The following is a 23,885-nucleotide window of genomic DNA, read 5'->3' on the forward strand; positions in this document are numbered from 1 at the left end:
GAAATCCAAAATTAGACATCGGATCGAGTCCAAATTTTACACACATGTTGGTGTTAACCTTAACGTCGTTCGATAAAAAATTCGGAAAAATTCGCCATTAGGGGGCGCAATAAACGAGGAAATTGTATATCTTCTAATTGGCCGAAGGAATATTCTTTAAACTCGAGGGAAACCATCAAGGGGCAACCCCGAGTCTATATAGAAAATATGGACAAGAATTATTAATGTGGGCGGGAGTTATTTGGAAAAGGAAAATTGTGTTCGGAAAATTTTGCCACAAGGCGGCGCCAAAAAACTACGACATTGTATGTCTCTTAATTTGCCAATGGAATGTTCTGAAAACGCGTTTTGGGCTATAACTCCCACACCGAAGCTCCCACAGTCAAAACCTTTATATCCACATGTTGTTCACGGTAGCGTTTTGAATACTTGCTTCGCGTTGTGCCGGCGAAATGCACATTTCTTGTCGCGTTGTGCCGGCGAAATGCACACTTCTTGGACCCCTGCATAACTGCTTGCAGTTCTAGTTAGGGGTCCAAGCCAACAGGTTGGATCCCTATTGTTTTTGTAAGGATTTTTCTTATTAGGGGTCCAAGCCAACAGGTTGGATCCCTATTGTTTTTGTAAGGATTTTTCCTATTATTATACTTCCCCCCGTACTTGTGGGACCACAGCCCAAACCGTAAATGGTGCGGACATGCCAATAGCATGACTGGATCCAGGTCCGGCACCGCTACTCAGATAACAAAATCCAGACACGCCGGTCACTAGGTGGCGCTATACCAAGGAATACGCGTTTGGGGCTATAACTCCCACACCGAACCTCCCAGAGTCCAAAAACTTGTACACACAGATGCACTGGAGTCTGCTGCATCTTTTGGCCTAGGCCACGCCCATTTGCGTCCATAATTTTTTTTCGCAAAATCGCGAAAACCGCTAAACAGTTTTTTCCCTACTCCTCCCACATTTCTTGACCAATCGACACCAAACTTTGCACACAAGATCTTCAGACGCACACGCATAGAAATGATAGACACTTTTTTGATCGGACCTTCGACGACGAAACGGTAGCGTTTTGAATATTGGTTTATGAGCTAAATTAGACGTGGAAAATCAAAAATCCAAAGAAATCCAAAATTAGACATCGGAACGAGTCCAAATTTTACAGATATGTTGGTGCTAACCTTAATGACGTTCGATAAAAATTTCGGAAAATTTCGCCATTAGGGGGCGCAATAAACAAGGAAATTGTATATCTTCTAATTGGCCCAAGGAATGTTCTTCAAACTCAAGGGAAACCATCAAGGGGCAAACCCGAGTCTATATAGAAAATATGGCCAAGAATTATTAATATGGGCGGGAGTTATTTGGCAAAGGAAAATTGTCTTTGGAAAATTTCGCCACAGGGCGGCGCCAAAAAACGACGACATTGTCTATCTCCTATTTGGCCAATGGAATGTTCTGAAAACGCGTTTCAGGCTATAACTCCCACACCGAAGCTCCCACAGTCAAAACCCTTATATCCACATGTTGTTCACGGTAGCGTTTTGAATACTTGCTTCGCGTTGTGCCGGCGAAATGCACATTTCTTATAGCGTTGTGCCGGCGAAATGCACACTTCTTGTTATTAGGGGTCCAAGCCAACAGGTTGGATCCCTATTGTTTTTGTAAGGATTATTCCTATTATTATTCTTACCTCCCTCAAAGTGGGACCACAGCCCAAACCGTAAATGGTGCCGACACGCGAATTGCATGACTAGATCCAGATCTCTTCGGACTACGCAGACGACCAAATCCAGACATGCCGGCCACTAGGTGGCGCTATACCAAGGAATACGCGTTTGGGGCTATAACTCCCACACCGAACCTCCCACAGTCAAAAACTTGTACCCACATATTCATTGGAGTCTGCTGCATCTTTTGGCATAGGCCACGCCCATTTGCGTCTAGAATTTTTTACAGGTTGGATCCCTATTGTTTTTGTAAGGATTATTAGGGGTCCAAGCCAACATGTTGGATCCCTATTGTTTTTGTAAGGATTTTTCTTCCTATTATTATTAGGGGTCCAAGCCAACAGGTTGGATCCCTATTGTTTTTGTAAGGATTTTTAGGGGTCCAAGCCAACAGGTTGGATCCCTATTGTTTTTGTAAGGATTTTTCCTATTATTATTTTTCCCCCCTAGAAGTGGGTCCACAGCCCAAACCGTAAATGGTGCCGACACGCCAATTGCATGACTAGATCCACGTCCCTGAGTTCTAGGCAGACGACAAAATCCAGACACGCCGGCCACTAGGTGGCGCTATACCAAGGAAAGACGCGTTTGGGGCTATAACTCCCACACCGAACCTCCCACATTCAAAACCTTACACGCACAGATTCACTGGAGTCTGCTGCATCTTTTGGCATAGGCCACGCCCATTTGCGCCTATAATTTTTTTTCGCAAAATCACGAAAACCGCAAAACTGTTTTTTCCCTACTCCTCCCACATTTCTTGACCAATCGACACCAAACTTTGCACACGACATCTTCAGACGCACACGCAAAGAATGCATGAAACACTTTTTTGATGCGACCTTCAACGACGAAACGGTATCGTTTTGAATATTGGTTTATTAGCTAAATCAGACGTGGAATATCAAAAATCCCCAAAAATCCAAAATTAGACATCGGATCGAGTCCAAATTCTACACACATGTTGGTGCTAACCTTAATGACGTTCGATATAAAATTCGGAAAATTTCGCCATTAGGGGGCGCAATAAACGAGGAAATTGTATATCTTCTAATTGGCCAAAGGAATGTTCTTCAAACTCAAGGGAAACCATCAAGGGGCAAACCCGAGTCTATATAGAAAATATTGCCAAGAATTATTAATATGGGCGGGAGTTATTTGGCAAAGGAAAATTGTCTTTGGAAAATTTCGCCACAGGGTGGCGCCAAAAAACGACGACATTGTCTATCTCCTATTTGGCCAATGGAATGTGCTGAAAACGCGTTTTAGGCTATAACTCCCACACCGAAGCTCCCACAGTCAAAACCTTTATATCCACATGTTGTTCACGGTAGCGTTTTCAATACTTGCTTCGCGTTGTGCCGGCGAAATGCACATTTCTTGTCGCGTTGTGCCGGCGAAATGCACACTTCTTGGACCCCTGCATAACTGCTTGCAGTTCTAGTTATTATTATTATTCCCCCCTAGAAGTGGGCCCACAGCCCAAACCGTAAATGGTGCCGACACGCCAATTGCATGACTAGATCCAGGTCCCTGAGTTCTAGGCAGACGACAAAATCCAGACACGCCGAACACTAGGTGGCGCTATACCAAGGAATACGCGTTTGGGGCTATAACTCCCACACCGAACCTCCCACAGTCAAAAACTTGTACGCACATATTCACTGGAGTCTGCTGCATCTTTTGGCATAGGCCACGCCCATTTGCGTCTAGAATTTTTTTTCGCAAAATCGCGAAAACCCCAAAACAGTTTTTTCCCTACTCCTCCCACATTTCTTGACGAATCGACACCAAACTTTGCACACGACATCTTCAGACACACACGCAAAGAATGCGTGAAAACACTTTTTTGATCCGACCTTCGACGACGAAACGGTAGCGTTTTGAATATTGGTTTATTAGCTAAATTAGACGTGGAATATCAAAAATCCAAAGAAATCCAAAATTAGACATCGGATCGAGTCCAAATTTTACACACATGTTGGTGTTAACCTTAACGTCGTTCGATAAAAAATTCGGAAAAATTCGCCATTAGGGGGCGCAATAAACGAGGAAATTGTATATCTTCTAATTGGCCGAAGGAATATTCTTTAAACTCGAGGGAAACCATCAAGGGGCAACCCCGAGTCTATATAGAAAATATGGACAAGAATTATTAATGTGGGCGGGAGTTATTTGGAAAAGGAAAATTGTGTTCGGAAAATTTTGCCACAAGGCGGCGCCAAAAAACTACGACATTGTATGTCTCTTAATTTGCCAATGGAATGTTCTGAAAACGCGTTTTGGGCTATAACTCCCACACCGAAGCTCCCACAGTCAAAACCTTTATATCCACATGTTGTTCACGGTAGCGTTTTGAATACTTGCTTCGCGTTGTGCCGGCGAAATGCACATTTCTTGTCGCGTTGTGCCGGCGAAATGCACACTTCTTGGACCCCTGCATAACTGCTTGCAGTTCTAGTTAGGGGTCCAAGCCAACAGGTTGGATCCCTATTGTTTTTGTAAGGATTTTTCTTATTAGGGGTCCAAGCCAACAGGTTGGATCCCTATTGTTTTTGTAAGGATTTTTCCTATTATTATACTTCCCCCCGTACTTGTGGGACCACAGCCCAAACCGTAAATGGTGCGGACATGCCAATAGCATGACTGGATCCAGGTCCGGCACCGCTACTCAGATAACAAAATCCAGACACGCCGGTCACTAGGTGGCGCTATACCAAGGAATACGCGTTTGGGGCTATAACTCCCACACCGAACCTCCCAGAGTCCAAAAACTTGTACACACAGATGCACTGGAGTCTGCTGCATCTTTTGGCCTAGGCCACGCCCATTTGCGTCCATAATTTTTTTTCGCAAAATCGCGAAAACCGCTAAACAGTTTTTTCCCTACTCCTCCCACATTTCTTGACCAATCGACACCAAACTTTGCACACAAGATCTTCAGACGCACACGCATAGAAATGATAGACACTTTTTTGATCGGACCTTCGACGACGAAACGGTAGCGTTTTGAATATTGGTTTATGAGCTAAATTAGACGTGGAAAATCAAAAATCCAAAGAAATCCAAAATTAGACATCGGAACGAGTCCAAATTTTACAGATATGTTGGTGCTAACCTTAATGACGTTCGATAAAAATTTCGGAAAATTTCGCCATTAGGGGGCGCAATAAACAAGGAAATTGTATATCTTCTAATTGGCCCAAGGAATGTTCTTCAAACTCAAGGGAAACCATCAAGGGGCAAACCCGAGTCTATATAGAAAATATGGCCAAGAATTATTAATATGGGCGGGAGTTATTTGGCAAAGGAAAATTGTCTTTGGAAAATTTCGCCACAGGGCGGCGCCAAAAAACGACGACATTGTCTATCTCCTATTTGGCCAATGGAATGTTCTGAAAACGCGTTTCAGGCTATAACTCCCACACCGAAGCTCCCACAGTCAAAACCCTTATATCCACATGTTGTTCACGGTAGCGTTTTGAATACTTGCTTCGCGTTGTGCCGGCGAAATGCACATTTCTTATAGCGTTGTGCCGGCGAAATGCACACTTCTTGTTATTAGGGGTCCAAGCCAACAGGTTGGATCCCTATTGTTTTTGTAAGGATTATTCCTATTATTATTCTTACCTCCCTCAAAGTGGGACCACAGCCCAAACCGTAAATGGTGCCGACACGCGAATTGCATGACTAGATCCAGATCTCTTCGGACTACGCAGACGACCAAATCCAGACATGCCGGCCACTAGGTGGCGCTATACCAAGGAATACGCGTTTGGGGCTATAACTCCCACACCGAACCTCCCACAGTCAAAAACTTGTACCCACATATTCATTGGAGTCTGCTGCATCTTTTGGCATAGGCCACGCCCATTTGCGTCTAGAATTTTTTACAGGTTGGATCCCTATTGTTTTTGTAAGGATTATTAGGGGTCCAAGCCAACATGTTGGATCCCTATTGTTTTTGTAAGGATTTTTCTTCCTATTATTATTAGGGGTCCAAGCCAACAGGTTGGATCCCTATTGTTTTTGTAAGGATTTTTAGGGGTCCAAGCCAACAGGTTGGATCCCTATTGTTTTTGTAAGGATTTTTCCTATTATTATTTTTCCCCCCTAGAAGTGGGTCCACAGCCCAAACCGTAAATGGTGCCGACACGCCAATTGCATGACTAGATCCACGTCCCTGAGTTCTAGGCAGACGACAAAATCCAGACACGCCGGCCACTAGGTGGCGCTATACCAAGGAAAGACGCGTTTGGGGCTATAACTCCCACACCGAACCTCCCACATTCAAAACCTTACACGCACAGATTCACTGGAGTCTGCTGCATCTTTTGGCATAGGCCACGCCCATTTGCGCCTATAATTTTTTTTCGCAAAATCACGAAAACCGCAAAACTGTTTTTTCCCTACTCCTCCCACATTTCTTGACCAATCGACACCAAACTTTGCACACGACATCTTCAGACGCACACGCAAAGAATGCATGAAACACTTTTTTGATGCGACCTTCAACGACGAAACGGTATCGTTTTGAATATTGGTTTATTAGCTAAATCAGACGTGGAATATCAAAAATCCCCAAAAATCCAAAAGTAGACATCGGATCGAGTCCAAATTGTACACACATGTTGGTGCTAACCTTAATGTCGTTCGATAAAAAAAACGCAAAATTTCGCCAATAGGGGGCGCCATAAACGAGGAAATTGTATATCTTCTACAAAATTTCGCCGCGAAAACGCTGCACTGACTTCTCGCTACTCCTACCACAGTCAAATCCTTTGTATCCACAGGTTCAGGGTAGCGTTTTGAACACATGCTTCGCGTTGTGCCGGCGAAACGCACATTTCTTGTCGCATTGTGCCGGCGAAATGCACACTTCTTGGACCCCTGCATAACTGCTTGCAGTTCTAGTTAGGGGTCCAAGCCAACAGGTTGGATCCCTATTGTTTTTGTAAGGATTCTTCTTTTTATACTTCCCGCGCTAAAAGTGGGCCCACAGCCCAAACCGTAAATGGTGCACACGCGCCAATTACATGACTAGAACCAGGTCCGGCACCGCTACTCAGATAACCAAATCCAGACATGCCGGCCACTAGGTGGCGCTATACCAAGGAGAAACACGTTTGGGGCAATAGCTCCCACACCGAACCTCCCAGAGTCCAAAAACTTGTACACACAGATGCACTGGAGTCTGCTGCATCTTTTGGCCTAGGCCACGCCCATTTGCGTCTAGAATTTTTTTTCGCAAAATCGCGAAAACCACAAAACTGTTTTTTCCCTACTCCTCCCACATTTCTTGACCAATCGACACCAAACTTTGCACACGACATCTTCAGACGCACACGCAAAGAATGCACGAAACACTTTTTTGATGCGACCTTTGACGACGAAACGGTAGCGTTTTGAATATTGGTTTATGAGCTAAATTAGACGTGGAAAATCAAAAATCCAAAGAAATCCAAAATTAGACATCGGAACGAGTCCAAATTGTGCACACATGTTGGTGCTAACCTTAAGGTCGTACGATAAAAATTTCGGAAAATTTCGCCATTAGGGGGCGCAATAAACGAGGAAATTGTATATCTTCTACAAAATTTCGCCGCGAAAACGCTACGCTGACTTCTCGCTACTCCTACCACAGTCAAATCCTTTGTATCCACAGGTTCAGGGTAGCGTTTTGAACACATGCTTCGCGCTGTGCCGGCGAAACGCACATTTCTTGTCGCGTTGTGCCGGCGAAATGCACACTTCTTGGACCCCTGCATAACTGCTTGCAGTTCTAGTTATTATTAGGGGTCCAAGCCAACAGGTTGGATCCCTATTGTTTTTGTAAGGTTTTTTTTTCCTATTATTATTATTTTTCCCCCCTAGAAGTGGGTCCACAGCCCAAACCGTAAATGGTGCCGACACGCCAATTGCATGACTAGATCCAGGTCCCTGAGTTCTAGGCAGACGACAAAATCGAGACACGCCGGCCACTAGGTGGCGCTATACCAAGGAAAGACACGTTTGGGGCTATAACTCCCACACCGAACCTCCCACATTCAAAACCTTACACGCACAGATTCACTGGAGTCTGCTGCATCTTCTGGCATAGGCCACGCCCATTTGCGTCTATAATTTTTTTTCGCTAAATCGCGAAAACCGCAAAACTGTTTTTTCCCTACTCCTCCCACATTTCTTGACCAATCGACACCAAACTTTGCACACGATATCTTCAGACGCACACGCAAAGAATGCATGAAACACTTTTTTGATGCGACCTTTGACGACGAAACGGTAGCGTTTTGAATATTGGTTTATTAGCTAAATTAGACGTGGAATTTCAAAAATCCAAAGAAATCCAAAATTAGGCATCGGAACGAGTCCAAATTTTACACACATGTTGGTGTTAACCTTAACGTCATTCGATAAAAAATTCGGAAAAATTCGCCATTAGGGGGCGCAATAAACGAGGAAATTGTATATCATCTACAAAATTTCGCCGCGAAAACGCTACACTGACTTCTCGCTACTCCTACCACAGTCAAATCCTTTGTATCCACAGGTTCAGGGTAGCGTTTTCAACACATGCTTCGCGTTGTGCCGGCGAAACGCACATTTCTTGTCGCGTTGTGCCGGCGAAATGCACACTTCTTGGACCCCTGCATAACTGCTTGCAGTTCTAGTTAGGGGTCCAAGCCAACAGGATTGGATCCCTATTGTTTTTGTAAGGATTCTTTTTATTATTATTCCCCCCTAGAAGTGGGTCCACAGCCAAAACCGTAAATGGTGCCGACACGCCAATTGCATGACTAGATCCAGGTCCCTGAGTTCTAAGCAGACGACCAAATCCAGACACGCCGGCCACTAGGTGGCGCTATACCAGGGAATACGCGTTTGAGGCTATAACTCCCACACCGAACCTCCCACATTCAAAACCTTGTACACACAGATTCACTGGAGTCTGCTGCATCTTTTGGCATAGGCCACGCCCATTTGCGTCCATAATTTTTTTTCGCAAAATCGCAAAAACCGCAAAACAGTTTTTTCCCTACTCTTCCCACATTTCTTGACCAATCGACACCAAACTTTGCACACGATATCTTCAGACGCACACGCAAAGAATGCACGAAACACTTTTTTGATGCGACCTTTGACGACGAAACGGTAGCGTTTTGAATATTGGTTTATTAGCTAAATTAGACGTGGAATATCAAAAATCCAAAGAAATCCAAAATTAGACATCGGATCGAGTCCACATTTTACAAACATGTTGGTGCTAACCTTAATGTCGTTCGATAAAAATTTCGGAAAAATTCGCCATTAGGGGGCGCAATAAACGAGGAAATTGTATATCTTCTACAAAATTTCACCGTGAAAACGCTACACTGACTTCTCGCTACTCCTACCACAATCAAATCCTTTGTATCCACAGGTTCAGGGTAGCGTTTTGAACACATGCTTCGCTTTGTGCCGGCGAAACGCACATTTCTTGTCGCGTTGTGCCGGCGAAATGCACACTTCTTGTTCCTATACTTCCTTCCGTAGAAGTGGTACCACAGCCCAAACCGTAAATGGTGCACACACGCCAATTACATGACTAGATCCAGGTACGTGAAGACTATGCAGACGACAAAATCCAGACATGCCGGCCACTAGGTGGCGCTATACCAAGGAATACGCGTTTGCGGCTATAACTCCCACACCGAACCTCCCAGAGTCCAAAAACTTGTACACACAGATGCACTGGAGTCTGCTGCATCTTTTGGCCTAGGCCACGCCCATTTGCGTCTATGAATATTTTTCGCTAAATCTCGTAAACCGCAAAACTGTATTTTCGCTACTCCTCCCACATTTTTTGACCAATCAACACCAAACTTTGCACACGACATCTTCAGACGCACACGCAAAGAATGCACGAAACACTTTTTTGATGCGACCTTTGACGACGAAACGGTAGCGTTTTGAATATTGGTTTATTAGCTAAATTAGACGTGGAATATCCAAAATCCAAAGAAATCCAAAATTAGACATCGGATCGAGTCCAAATTGTACACACATGTTGGTGTTAACCTTAACGTCGTTCGATAAAAAATTCGGAAAAATCCGCCATTAGGGGGCGCAATAAACGAGGAAATTGTATATCGTCTACAGAATTTCGCCGCGAAAACGCTACACTGACTTCTCGCTACTCCTACCACAGTCAAATCCTTTGTATCCACAGGTTCAGGGTAGCGTTTTGAACACATGCTTCGCGTTGTGCCGGCGAAACGCACATTTCTTGTCGCGTTGTGCCGGCGAAATGCACACTTCTTGGACCCCTGCATAACTGCTTGCAGTTCTAGTTAGGGGTCCAAGCCAACAGGTTGGATCCCTATTGTTTTTGTAAGGATTTTTCCTATTATTAGGGGTCCAAGCCAACAGGTTGGATCCCTATTGTTTTTGTAAGGATTTTTAGGGGTCCAAGCCAACAGGTTGGATCCCTATTGTTTTTGTAAGGATTTTTCTTATTATTCCAGCAGCTAAAAGTGGTACTACAGCCCAAACCGTAAATGGTGCACACACGCCAATTACATGACTAGATCCAGGTCCGTGAGGTGACGGCAGACGACAAAAACCAGACACGCCGGCCACTAGGTGGCGCTATACCAAGGAATACGCGTTTGGGGCTATAACTCCCACACCGAAACTCCCACATTCAAAAACTTGTACACACAGATGCACTGGAGTCTGCTGCATCTTTTGGCCTAGGCCACGCCCATTTGCGTCTAGAATTTTTTTTCGCAAAATCGCGAAAACCGTAAAACTGTTTTTTCCCTACTCCTCCCACATTTCTCGCCCGATCAACACCAAACTTTGCACACAACATCGTCAGACGCACACGCAAAGAATGCATGAAACACTTTTTTGATCCGTCCTTCGACGACGAAACGGTAGCGTTTTGAATATTGGTTTATTAGCTGAATTAGACGTGGAATATCAAAAATCCAAAGAAATCCAAAATTAGACATCGGATCGAGTCCAAATTTTACACACATGTTGGTGTTAATCTTAATGTCGTTCGATAAAAATTTCGGAAAAATTCGCCATTAGGGGGCGCAATAAACGAGGAAATTGTATATCTTCTACAAAATTTCGCCGCGAAAACGCTACCCTGACTTCTTGCTACTCCTACCACAGTCAAATCCTTTGTATCCACAGGTTCAGGGTAGCGTTTCGAACACATGCTTCACGTTGTGCCGGCAAAACGCACATTTCTTGTCGCGTTGTGCCGGCGAAATGCACACTTCTTGGACCCCTGCATAACTGCTTGCAGTTCTAGTTATTATTATTCCCGGCTAGAAGTGGTACCACAGCCCAGACCGTAAATGGTGCCGACACGCCAATTGCATGACTAGATCCAGGTCCGTGAGGTGACGGGAGACGACAAAATCCAGACACGCCGGCCACTAGGTGGCGCTATACCAAGGGAAAACGCGTTTGGGGCTATAACTCCCACACCGAACCTCCCACAGTCAAAAACTTGTACGCACATATTCACTGGAGTCTGCTGCATCTTTTGGCATAGGCCACGCCCATTTGCGTCTGTAATTTTTTTTCGCAAAATCGCGAAAACCGCAAAACTGTTTTTTCGCTACTCCTCCCATATTTCTTGACCAATCAACACCAAACTTTGCACACGGCATCTTAAGACGCACACGCAAAGAAATGATAGACACTTTTTTGATCCGACCCTCGACGACGAAACGGTAGCGTTTTGAATATTGGTTTATGAGCTAAATTAGACGTGGAAAATCAAAAATCCAAAGAAATCCAAAATTAGACATCGGAACGAGTCCAAATTTTACACAAATGTTGGTGCTAACCTTAGTGTCGTACGATAAAAAATTCGGAAAATTTCGCCATTAGGGGGCGCCATAAACGAGGAAATTGTATATCTTCTAATTGGCCAAAGGAATGTTCTTCAAACTATGAGGGAACCATCACGGGGCAAACCCGAGTCTATATAAAAATTATGGTCAAGAATTATTAATGTGGGCGGGAGTTATTTGGAAAAGGAAAATTGTCTTTGGAAAATTTCGCCACAAGAGGGCGCAAAAAAACGACGAAATAATACATCTCCTAATCGCCAATGGAATGTTCTGAAAACGCGTTTTGGGCTATAACTCCCACACCGAAGCTCCCACAGTCAAAACCTTTATATCCACATGTTGTTCACGGTAGCGTTTTGAATACTTGCTTTGCGTTGTGCCGGCGAAATGCACATTTCTTGTCGCGTTGTGCCGGCGAAATGCACACTTCTTGGACCCCTGCATAACTGCTTGCAGTTCTAGTTATTATTATTCCCGGCTAGAAGTGGTACCACAGCCCAGACCGTAAATGGTGCCGACACGCCAATTGCATGACTAGATCCAGGTCCGTGAGGTGACGGGAGACGACAAAATCCAGACACGGCGGCCACTAGGTGGCGCTATACCAAGGGAAAACGCGTTTGGGGCTATAACTCCCACACCGAACCTCCCACAGTCAAAAACTTGTACGCACATATTCACTGGAGTCTGCTGCATCTTTTGGCATAGGCCACGCCCATTTGCGTCTATAATTTTTTTTCGCAAAATCGCGAAAACCGTAAAACTGTTTTTTCGCTACTCCTCCCATATTTCTTGACCAATCAACACCAAACTTTGCACACGGCATCTTCAGACGCACACGCAAAGAAATGATAGACACTTTTTTGATCCGACCCTCGACGACGAAACGGTAGCGTTTTGAATATTGGTTTATGAGCTAAATTAGACGTGGAAAATCAAAAATCCAAAGAAATCCAAAATTAGACATCGGAACGAGTCCAAATTTTACACACATGTTGGTGCTAACCTTAATGTCGTACGATAAAAAATTCGGAAAATTTCGCCATTAGGGGGCGCCATAAACGAGGAAATTGTATATCTTCTAATTGGCCAAAGGAATGTTCTTCAAACTATGAGGGAACCATCACGGGGCAAACCCGAGTCTATATAAAAATTATGGTCAAGAATTATTAATGTGGGCGGGAGTTATTTGGAAAAGGAAAATTGTCTTTGGAAAATTTCGCCACAAGAGGGCGCAAAAAAACGACGAAATAATACATCTCCTAATCGCCAATGGAATGTTCTGAAAACGCGTTTTGGGCTATAACTCCCACACCGAAGCTCCCACAGTCAAAACCTTTATATCCACATGTTGTTCACGGTAGCGTTTTGAATACTTGCTTTGCGTTGTGCCGGCGAAATGCACATTTCTTGTCGCGTTGTGCCGGCGAAATGCACACTTCTTGGACCCCTGCATAACTGCTTGCAGTTCTAGTTATACTTACCTCCCTGAAACTGTGCACACAGCCCAAACCGTAAATGGTGCCGACACGCCAATTGCATGATTAGATCCAGATCCGTGGGGACTACGCAGACGACAAAATCCAGACATGCCGGCCACTAGGTGGCGCTATACCAAGGAATACGCGTTTGGGGCTATAACTCCCACACCGAACCTCCCACAGTCAAAAACTTGTACGCACATATTCACTGGAGTCTGCTGCATCTTTTGGCATAGGCCACGCCCATTTGCGTCTAGAATTTTTTTTCGCAAAATCGCGAAAACCGCAAAACAGTTTTTTCCCTACTCCTCCCACATTTCTTGACCAATCGACACCAAACTTTGCACACGGCATCTTCAGACGCACACGCAAAGAATGCTAGAACACTTTTTTGATCCGACCTTCGACGACGAAACGGTAGCGTTTTGAATATTGGTTTATGAGCTAAATTAGACGTGGAAAATCAAAAATCCAAAGAAATCCAAAATTAGACATCGGAACGAGTCCAAATTTTACACACATGTTGGTGCTAACCTTAATGTCGTACGATAAAAATTTCGGAAAATGTCGCCATTAGGGGGCGCCATAAACGAGGAAATTGTATATCTTCTAATTGGCCAAAGGAATGTTCTTCAAACTATGAGGGAACCATCACGGGGCAAACCCGAGTCTATATAAAAATTATGGTCAAGAATTATTAATGTGGGCGGGAGTTATTTGGAAAAGGAAAATTGTCTTTGCAAAATTTCGCCACAAGAGGGCGCAAAAAAACGACGAAATAATACATCTCCTAATCGCCAATGGAATGTTCTGAAAACGCGTTTTGGGCTAAAACTCCCACACCGAACCTCCCACAGTCAAAACCATTGTATCCACAGATTCACTGGAGTCAGCTGCATCTTTTGGCATACGCCGTTTCTCAGTTTCGAACACATGCTTCGCGTTGTGCCGGCGAAATGCACACTTCTTGGACCCCTGCATAACTGCTTGCAGTTCTAGTTAGGGGTCCAAGCCAACAGGTTGGATCCCTATTGTTTTTGTAAGGATTATTAGGGGTCCAAGCCAACAGGTTGGATCCCTATTGTTTTTGTAAGGATTTTTCCTATTATTATTATTATTATTATTATTATTATTCTTCCCCCCGTACTTGTGGGACTACAGCCCAAACCGTAAATGGTGCACACGCGCCAATTGCATGACTAGATCCAGGTCCGGCACCGCTACTCAGATAACCAAATCCAGACGCGCCGGCCACTAGGTGGCGCTATACCAAGGACAGACGCGTTTGGGGCAATAACTCCCACACCGAATCTCCCACATTCAAAAACTTGTACGCACAGATTCACTGGAGCCTGCTGCATCTTTTGGCATAGGCCACGCCCATTTGCGTCTATAATTTTTTTTCGCAAAATCGCGAAAACCGCAAAAATGCTTTTTCCCTACTCCTCCCACATTTCTTGACCAATCAACACCAAACTTTGCACACGACATCTTCAGACGCACGCGCAAAGAATGCAGGAAACAATTTTTTGATGCGACCTTTGACAACGAAACGGTAGCGTTTTGAATATTGGTTTATTAGCTAAATTAGACGTGGAATATCAAAAATCCAAAGAAATCCAAAATTAGACATCGGATCGAGTCCAAATTTTACACACATGTTGGTGTTAATCTTAATGTTGTTCGATAAAAATTTCGGAAAAATTCGCCATTAGGGGGCGCAATAAACGAGGAAATTGTATATCTTCTACAAAATTTCGCCGCGAAAACGCTACCCTGACTTCTTGCTACTCCTACCACAGTCAAATCCTTTGTATCCACAGGTTCAGGGTAGCGTTTCGAACACATGCTTCACGTTGTGCCGGCAAAACGCACATTTCTTGTCGCGTTGTGCCGGCGAAATGCACACTTCTTGGACCCCTGCATAACTGCTTGCAGTTCTAGTTATTCCTATTATTATACTTACCCCCCTGAAACTGTGCCCACAGCCCAAACCGTAAATGGTGCCGACACGCCAATTGCATGACTAGATCCAGGTCTCTTCGGACTATGCAGACGACAAAATCCAGACACGCCGGTCACTAGGTGGCGCTATAACAAGGAATACGCGTTTGGGGCTATAACTCCCACACCGAACCTCCCAGAGTCAAAAAACTTGTACACACAGATGCACTGGAGTCTGCTGCATCTTTTGGCCTAGGCCACGCCCATTTGCGTCTGGGAATATTTTTCGCTAAATCGCGAAAACCGCAAAACTGTTTTTTCGCTACTCCTCCCACATTTCTCGCCCGATCAACACCAAACTTTGCACACGGCATCTTCAGACCTACACGAAAAGAATTCCTGCATTACTTTTTTGATCCGACCTTCGACGACGAAACGGTAGCGTTTTGAATATTGGTTTATGAGCTAAATTAGACGTGGAATATCAAAAATCCAAAGAAATCCAAAATTAGACATCGGATCGAGTCCAAATTTTACACACATGTTGGTGTTAACATTAACGTCCTTCGATAAAAAATTCGGAAAATTTCGCCATTAGGGGGCGCAATAAACGAGGAAATTGTATATCTTCTACAAAATTTCGCCGCGAAAACGCTACACTGACTTCTCGCTACTCCTACCAAAGTCAAATCCTTTGTATCCACAGGTTCAGGGTAGCGTTTTGAACACATGCTTCACGTTGTGCCGGCGACACGCACATTTGTTGCCGCGTTGTGCCGGCGAAATGCACACTTCTTGGACCCCTGCATAACTGCTTGCAGTTCTAGTTAGGGGTCCAAGCCAACAGGTTGGATCCCTATTGTTTTTGTAAGGATTTTTATTATTATACTACCTCCCCGTGAAAGTGGAACCACAGCCCAAACCGTAAATGGTGCCGACATGCCAATTGCATGACTAGATCCAGGTCCGGCACCGCTACTCAGATAACAAAATCCAGACACGCCGGCCACTAGGTGGCGCTATACCAAGGAAAGACGCGTTTGGGGCTATAACTCCCACACCGAACCTCCCACATTCAAAACCTTGTACCCACATATTCACTGGAGTCTGCTGCATCTTTTGGCATAGGCCACGCCCATTTGCGTCTACAATTTTTTTTCGCAAAATCGCGAAAACCGCAAAACTGTTTTTTCCCTACTCCTCCCACATTTCTTGACCAATCGACACCAAACTTTGCACACGACATCTTCAGACGCACACGCAAAGGAATCGTGAGACAGTTTTTTGATCCGACCTTCGACGACGAAACGGTAGCGTTTTGAATATTGGTTTATGAGCTAAATTAGACGTGGAAAATCAAAAATCCAAAGAAATCCAAAATTAGACATCGGAACGAGTCCAAATTTTACACACATGTTGGTGCTAACCTTAACGTCGTTCGATAAAAATTTCGGAAAATTTCGCCATTAGGGGGCGCAATAAACGAGGAAATTGTATATCTTCTACAAAATTTCGCCGCGAAAACGCTACACTGACTTCTCGCTACTCCTACCACAGTCAAATCCTTTGTATCCACAGGTTCAGGGTAGCGTTTTGAACACATGCTTCGCGTTGTGCCGGCGAAACGCACATTTCTTGTCGCGTTGTGCCGGCGAAATGCACACTTCTTGGACCCCTGCGTAACTGCTTGCAGTTCTAGTTAGGGGTCCAAGCCAACAGGTTGGATCCCTATTGTTTTTGTAAGGATTATTCCTATTATTAGGGGTCCAAGCCAACAGGATTGGATCCCTATTGTTTTTGTAAGGATTTTTATTATTATTAGGGGTCCAAGCCAACAGGTTGGATCCCTATTGTTTTTGTAAGGTTTTTTTTTCCTATTATTATTATTTTTCCCCCCTAGAAGTGGGTCCACAGCCCAAACCGTAAATGGTGCCGACACGCCAATTGCATGACTAGATCCAGGTCCCTGAGTTCTAGGCAGACGACAAAATCCAGACACGCCGGCCACTAGGTGGCGCTATACCAACGAAAGACGCGTTTGGGGCTATAACTCCCACACCGAACCTCCCACAGTCAAAAACTTGTACGCACATATTCACTGGAGTCTGCTGCATCTTTTGGCATAGGCCACGCCCATTTGCGTCTATAATTTTTTTTCGCAAAATCGCGAAAACCGCAAAACTGTTTTTTCCCTACTCCTCCCACATTTCTTGACCAATCGACACCAAACTTTGCACACAACATCTTCATACGCACACGCAAAGAATGCATGAAACACTTTTTTGATCCGTCCTTCGATAACGAAACGGTAGCGTTTTGAATATTGGTTTATTAGCTAAATTAGACGTGGAATATCAAAAATCCAAAGAAATCCAAAATTAGACATCGGATCGAGTCCAAATTGTGCACACATGTTGGTGCTAACCTTAATGTCGTACGATAAAAATTTCGGAAAATTTCGCCATTAGGGGGCGCAATAAACGAGGAAATTGTATATCTTCTACAAAATTTCGCCGCGAAAACGCTACACTGACTTCTCGCTACTCCTACCACAGTCAAATCCTTTGTATCCACAGGTTCAGGGTAGCGTTTTGAACACATGCTTCACGTTGTGCCGGCGAAACGCACATTTCTTGTCGCGTTGTGCCGGCGAAATGCACACTTCTTGGACCCCTGCATAACTGCTTGCAGTTCTAGTTAGGGGTCCAAGCCAACAGGTTGGATCCCTATTGTTTTTGTAAGGATTTTTATACTACCTCCCCGTGAAAGTGGAACCACAGCCCAAACCGTAAATGGTGCACACGCGCCAATTGCATGACTAGATCCAGAATCGGCACCGCTACTCAGATAACAAAATCCAGATACGCCGGTCCCTAGGTGGCGCTATACCAAGGAATACGCGTTTGGGGCTATAACTCCCACACCGAACCTCCCAGAGTCCAAAAACTTGTACACACAGATGCACTGGAGTCTGCTGCATCTTTTGGCCTAGGCCACGCCCATTTGCGTCTATGAATATTTTTCGCTAAATCGCGAAAACCGCAAAACAGTTTTTTCCCTACTCCTCCCACATTCCTTGACCAATCGACACCAAACTTTGCACACGACATCTTCAGACGCACACGCAAAGAATGCATGAAACACTTTTTTGATGCGACCTTTGACGACGAAACGGTAGCGTTTTGAATATTGGTTTATGAGCTAAATTATACGTGGAAAATCTAAAATCCAAAGAAATCCAAAATTAGACATCGGAACGAGTCCAAATTATGCACAAAGGTTGGTGCTAAACTTATTGTCGTACGATAAAAATTTCGGAAAATTTCGCCATTAGGGGGCGCAATAAACGAGGAAATTGTATATCTTCTACAAAATTTCGCCGCGAAAACACTACACTGACTTCTCACTACTCCTACCACAGTCAAATCCTTTGTATCCACAGGTTCAGGGTAGCGTTTTGAACACATGCTTCGCGTTGTGCCGGCGAAACGCACATTTCTTGTCGCGTTGTGCCGGCGAAATGCACACTTCTTGGACCCCTGCATAACTGCTTGCAGTTCTAGTTAGGGGTCCAAGCCAACAGGTTGGATCCCTATTGTTTTTGTAAGGATTCTTTTTATTATTCCCCCCGTGAAAGTGGGACTACAGCCCAAACCGTAAATGGTGCACACGCGCCAATTGCATGACTAGATCCAGAATCGGCACCGCTACTCAGATAACAAAATCCAGACACGCCGGCCCCTAGGTGGCGCTATACCAAGGAATACGCGTTTGGGGCTATAACTCCCACACCGAACCTCCCACATTCAAAACCTTGTACACACAGATTCACTGGAGTCTGCTGCATCTTTTGGCATAGGCCACGCCCATTTGCGTCTAGAATTTTTTTTCGCAAAATCACGAAAACCGCAAAACTGTTTTTTCGCTACTCCTCCCACATTTCTCGACCAATCAACACCAAACTTTGCACATGGCATCTTCAGACGCACACGCAAAGAAACCCTCAGACAGTTTTTTGATCCGACTTTCGACGACGAAACGGTAGCGTTTTGAATATTGGTTTATTAGCTAAATTTGACGTGGAAAATCAAAAATCCACAAAAAAACAAAATTAGACATCGGATCGAGTCCAAATTTTACACACATGTTGGTGCTAACCTTAATGTCCTTCAATAAAAAAATCGGAAAATTTCGCAATTAGGGGGCGCAATAAACGAGGAAATGGTATATCTTCTGCAAAATTTCCCCGCGAAAACGCTACACTGACTTCTCGCTACTCCTACCACAGTCAAATCCTTTGTATCCACAGGTTCAGGGTAGCGTTTTGAACACATGCTTCGCGTTGTGCCGGCGAAACGCACATTTCTTGTTGCGTTGTGCCGGCGAAATGCACACTTCTTGGACCCCTGCATAACTGCTTGCAGTTCTAGTTATTATACTTCCCGCGCTAAAAGTGGGCCCACAGCCCAAACCGTAAATGGTGCCGACACGCCAATTGCATGACTAGATCCAGGTCCGGCACCGCTACTCAGATAACAAAATCCAGACACGCCGGCCACTAGGTGGCGCTATACCAAGGAAAGACGCGTTTGGGGCTATAACTCCCACACCAAACCTCCCACAGTCAAAAACTTGTACGCACATATTCACTGGAGTCTGCTGCATCTTTTGGCATAGGCCACGCCCATTTGCGTCTAGAATTTTTTTTCGCAAAATCGCGAAAACCGCAAAAATGTTTTTTCCCTACTCCTCCCACATTTCTTGACCAATCGACACCAAACTTTGCACACGACATCTTCAGACACACACGCAAATAATGCACGAAATACTTTTTTGATCCGACCTTCGACGTTTGTTATAATATTATAAGTAGACCATAGCTTTTATTAAATTATCGTTATAACAAGATCTGTATATTCCTTTTTATGAAATTTATATTGACGGTATGGCGCTATAATCCTATTCTCGCACACCCATCTTAAATTGAATAGACCATTCTCGTTGCTTCGAGGAGGTCTGATGGTCTCCGTATATAATAAATATATAAGTAAATATAGATATTTATTACACAGCTCTGTTGAACGCTGCGATCAATTGCATGGGCCTTCCCGACCTCCGGCGGTGAATTATTTTTTCCTTCAGGGTGAAGCAAGACACCTCTGCTTTGCGCCGGGGCTAACTACTTTCTTGATAATGACCTGCTTAAAGGTATTTTTAAAGTTGTTAAATAAAATAACATCATTACACGGTAACATAAACTAACATAATCAGCAAAGACAAAGGTTTTATAGCCATGATTTAAACGGCATGCGAGCTGCTGGTTTCAGTGTCCATATATTAGCAACCATCATAGCAACCATGTTATTATATTTCTGTCGAGACGTGAAATATTCTTCTTCATAACTATCAAACCAAACATCACACTGAGCGAAGATTATGAAAGTCAAATGCACATTTCCCTCTTAAAATGTTAACATAAACACTTTAATGCCGTAACTATACTGAAATATCTTATTTTCCACCCAGAATAAATAGTATGTCCGCCATTTTACCAGAAAAAGATCCTAAAAACGATCCAATAGGAAAGATGCTCACTGCGTCTATTAGTGCCGTAGTAGGGTTAATACAGGAGTGAATGGGCTGCTGGAGCACCCACTCTGAATGTCAATCATCGCCGGGGATGGCATTACATTGTAGTGAATTGAACCCCATCTCCATCTGCGACCGACGCCGAAGGGTAAATTTCCCGTCAGCGACCGACGCTAAAGTGCCAACAGTCGGTATTTGATGTTCTTTGAGTGAGACTGTGTTGCCTTACACAGGTAAACAGTGACAGTGTTTGTTATCTTGTCCCACCGCTGTTTTTTTATGGAAGTAAATCTGTGCCATCTGATTTTGAAAATAAAAAATCATTGAATTCTAAGCGCTGAATATTTATGCATTGTAATAATATTTCTGGATTTTTTGCCTCTGAATTTAACTCGGAAAAAATTCTCCAAAAAAACTTTTTCAGCTATATTTTTCAATGTTAAAACATTCAAAATCAAATATTCAAAGTTAAATAATTCAAATTAAATATTTTCCATATCCCCAAATTCAACCTGCCCATTTCAGCTGCAAAATTCAATGTATGAAAATTCAACGTTAACATCCGGGGACCCATGGAAGAGCAATCGATCCTTGGTGCTAGATCGCGGTCAAGCAAGGAGAGCGAGAATAAGAGCGTCACTCACTAGTTCTTTCTTTCTTGATACAAACGTTCATTCTAAACAGCATTTTACACAGTATAATAGGAAATGTGCAAAGGTAAATCAACGTCATTAAACACTGACTGAAGTTATTATTGGGTGAGAGGCAACGGCGGTGGACCTCACTAAACGCCCTATACATTGTATCAGTCTGTAAAATACTAATCAAATATATATTTGTTTATTTATTAAGCACATTTAATATCAAGGTGAGGTGTTGGGGGGTTCTTATCTTTTAATTTATGTTTTTGTTGTGTAACCGTTTTAGATTTTTTTTTACTGCAGTATGAAATAAACGATCAACTAATGCCTGTATGTGAAGTGTGTGTGTGACTGCAGTGCTTGGGCTGGATTTACATGCAGCGTAAGGGTAATTGTAGTGGGTAAGGGAGCCCAATTTATTAGGGCACCAATTTTGGGTGATCAGAGGTCCCTTTGCCTACATTTGGTCTGATGCTGGGGCGATCTGAAGCCCGCTGGCCACTGTGGAACGAGAGCGCAGAGCCGACAGTATTGGGCAACTGAAGCGGCAGCAGCTTGTAGTTCCAGTGGAAGCACGGCGTGCATCGTTAAAAAGCGCCCGACAGCAACCTGCTTTTAATCATCCTCAAATCTGTATCATGTCACTCGGTGTGGCGCACTCGGTGGCTCTGCGCACTCGTTGCGCCACCACACAGGCATATCAACCGTTTTGCTCCAGCCACTGAACGTTCGCCCGGTGTCACAAAACGAATACCTAGAATCCGAGTGATCGATGACGATAAAAACGTCAAGTTTTAAGCTCGTATATGTTTCCGCACGTGAACGACCTCATGCCTGTCTACGCTACAAACTCGTGCATGTCGCAGAAAATGTGCAAAAGTGCCCCCTGGGGTCACACTTTTCGGTGGGTTGCAGAATTCTGTGTAACACCCGGTCGCTCTTTTTGCTTGACGATCAAGCATCTAGGATAGATTGCTCTTCCTTGGATCTCCGGATGTTTACACTGAATTTTCATACATTGAATTTTGTAGATGAATTTGGCATGTTTAATTTGGGGATATTTTAACGTTGAATAATTGATTTTGAATTGTAACATTGAAAAATAAAGCTGAAAATGATTTATTGACAATTTTAAGAGTTAAATTCAGAGGCAAAAAATCCATATCCGTTAAATCAATGCATAAATGTTCAGTGCTTAGAATTCAATGGCTTTTTTTTTTTCAAAATCCGATGCCACAGATTTACTTCCATAAAAAAACAGCGGTGGAACAAGATAACAAACGCCGTCACTGTTTACCTGTGTAAGGCAACACAGTCTCACTCCGAGAACGTCAAATACCGACTGTTGGCAAAGGCACTTAAGCGTCGGTCACTGAAGGACTGGCTTTGGAATATGCGTGCAGAAGCGATGTCTGAGATGCAGAGAAAGCTTCACGCTACCAGCGTCTGTCTCGTACAGTGTGGAATGAGAGCTCGTGAGGGGACTATTGCGCAAGCATGTGCGTGCCTGCGTGCTTGTGCAATAGCATACTGCCTGAGAGGGCACTATCGCTGTAATATCTGTCCCTTGGAAAAGTAACATTGCGCTGAAGGAACTTTGTTCCTGACCATATTTTCAGCAGTTGTATGTAACTTTACTTTTTACGTTAAAAAAGTAGTTACGTTACTCTATTAACGGGTTGCCTACTTTGTAACGCGTTACACACAACACTGTCTACCGGTCACACCGGTCTCACGGTAAGGTCAAAATTCATACCATGGCGCAAATTCACACCGGTGTACTTTCCTATACAGTTTATACCGTACACCCCTAATATAGGTCTACCTCTGCCCTACCATACGTGTGCCAGATCGTGCCTACAACCTTGGGGTGGAGTCTCCACTCTCTTGAAGGAGAGCTCTGGCGGGAGAGAAGGTCTGCCACATCGTTCTGCAGCCCCTGGAGGTATGGCCCTGAGGCTTGCCAGGTGAGGAAAGTGCCCTAAGCGGCTAGCCTCAGAGTCGGCTCTGGAGCCCTGCGTCCGCTCTGAATCAGAATCGGTGTATGGGAGGCAGGCCCTGCCTCCTCCTCAAAAGGACACGCGAGAGAGGGATACATCCAGTGCTAAAGCACTGCGTCCGTTAGTCAGTATGTTTCGGCAGCTTGTCCTACCTTCTATCAAGACACCATGCGAGCCCAGACGAGGAGTTATTTCAGACACACGTTGTCCTTCTAATTATAAAAAAATATATTATATTATTTCGGTCAAAAAACAATATCACTCCCGACTGTGGCTGGCGTTTACCTGATGCGGTCCCCTCTCGGGCCTCACATCCTGTCTACTTATTTTGAGTTCCAGGAGGCATCTCAAACAAACATAAGAGCGCCAGCAGGGGGAGGTGATTTTCAATAAAATAAAACTATGAATAAATTGGCACACAACACAGAGGGAATTCAATTAACCCAGATTGACATGGTTAAATCCCGCTCCTTGGTGTTCATGGACTGACCTGGGCGACCTCAGGAGCGGCGTGGACCAGATGCCACACGTAACCATTCAGCTCATCTTTCCTCCGGTCAGCCATGGAGTCTCCTCGCGAGCGGCCAATCACAAACCGGCTGGGGAAGCTAGGGAGGGAGAAGCGGGACACAAACAGAAG

At 44.2% G+C, this 23,885-nt stretch overlaps 1 protein-coding gene across 3 annotated transcripts in view; it reads right to left on the reverse strand.

The window, feature by feature from the left end:
* Window positions 1-23,885, reverse strand: part of pik3c2b (phosphatidylinositol-4-phosphate 3-kinase, catalytic subunit type 2 beta) — an 85,267-nt gene that overhangs the window by 18,291 nt on the left and 43,091 nt on the right. For all 3 annotated transcript variants that reach the window (XM_030374518.1, XM_030374519.1, XM_030374517.1), the window contains exon 29: window positions 23,736-23,853. In XM_030374518.1, coding sequence (XP_030230378.1) covers window positions 23,736-23,853 — 118 coding nt within the window. The remainder of the gene's footprint in view (window positions 1-23,735; window positions 23,854-23,885) is intronic.

This window comes from Gadus morhua, chromosome 13 (genome assembly GCF_902167405.1).
Source record: "Gadus morhua chromosome 13, gadMor3.0, whole genome shotgun sequence".
NCBI classification, from domain to species: domain Eukaryota; kingdom Metazoa; phylum Chordata; class Actinopteri; order Gadiformes; family Gadidae; genus Gadus; species Gadus morhua.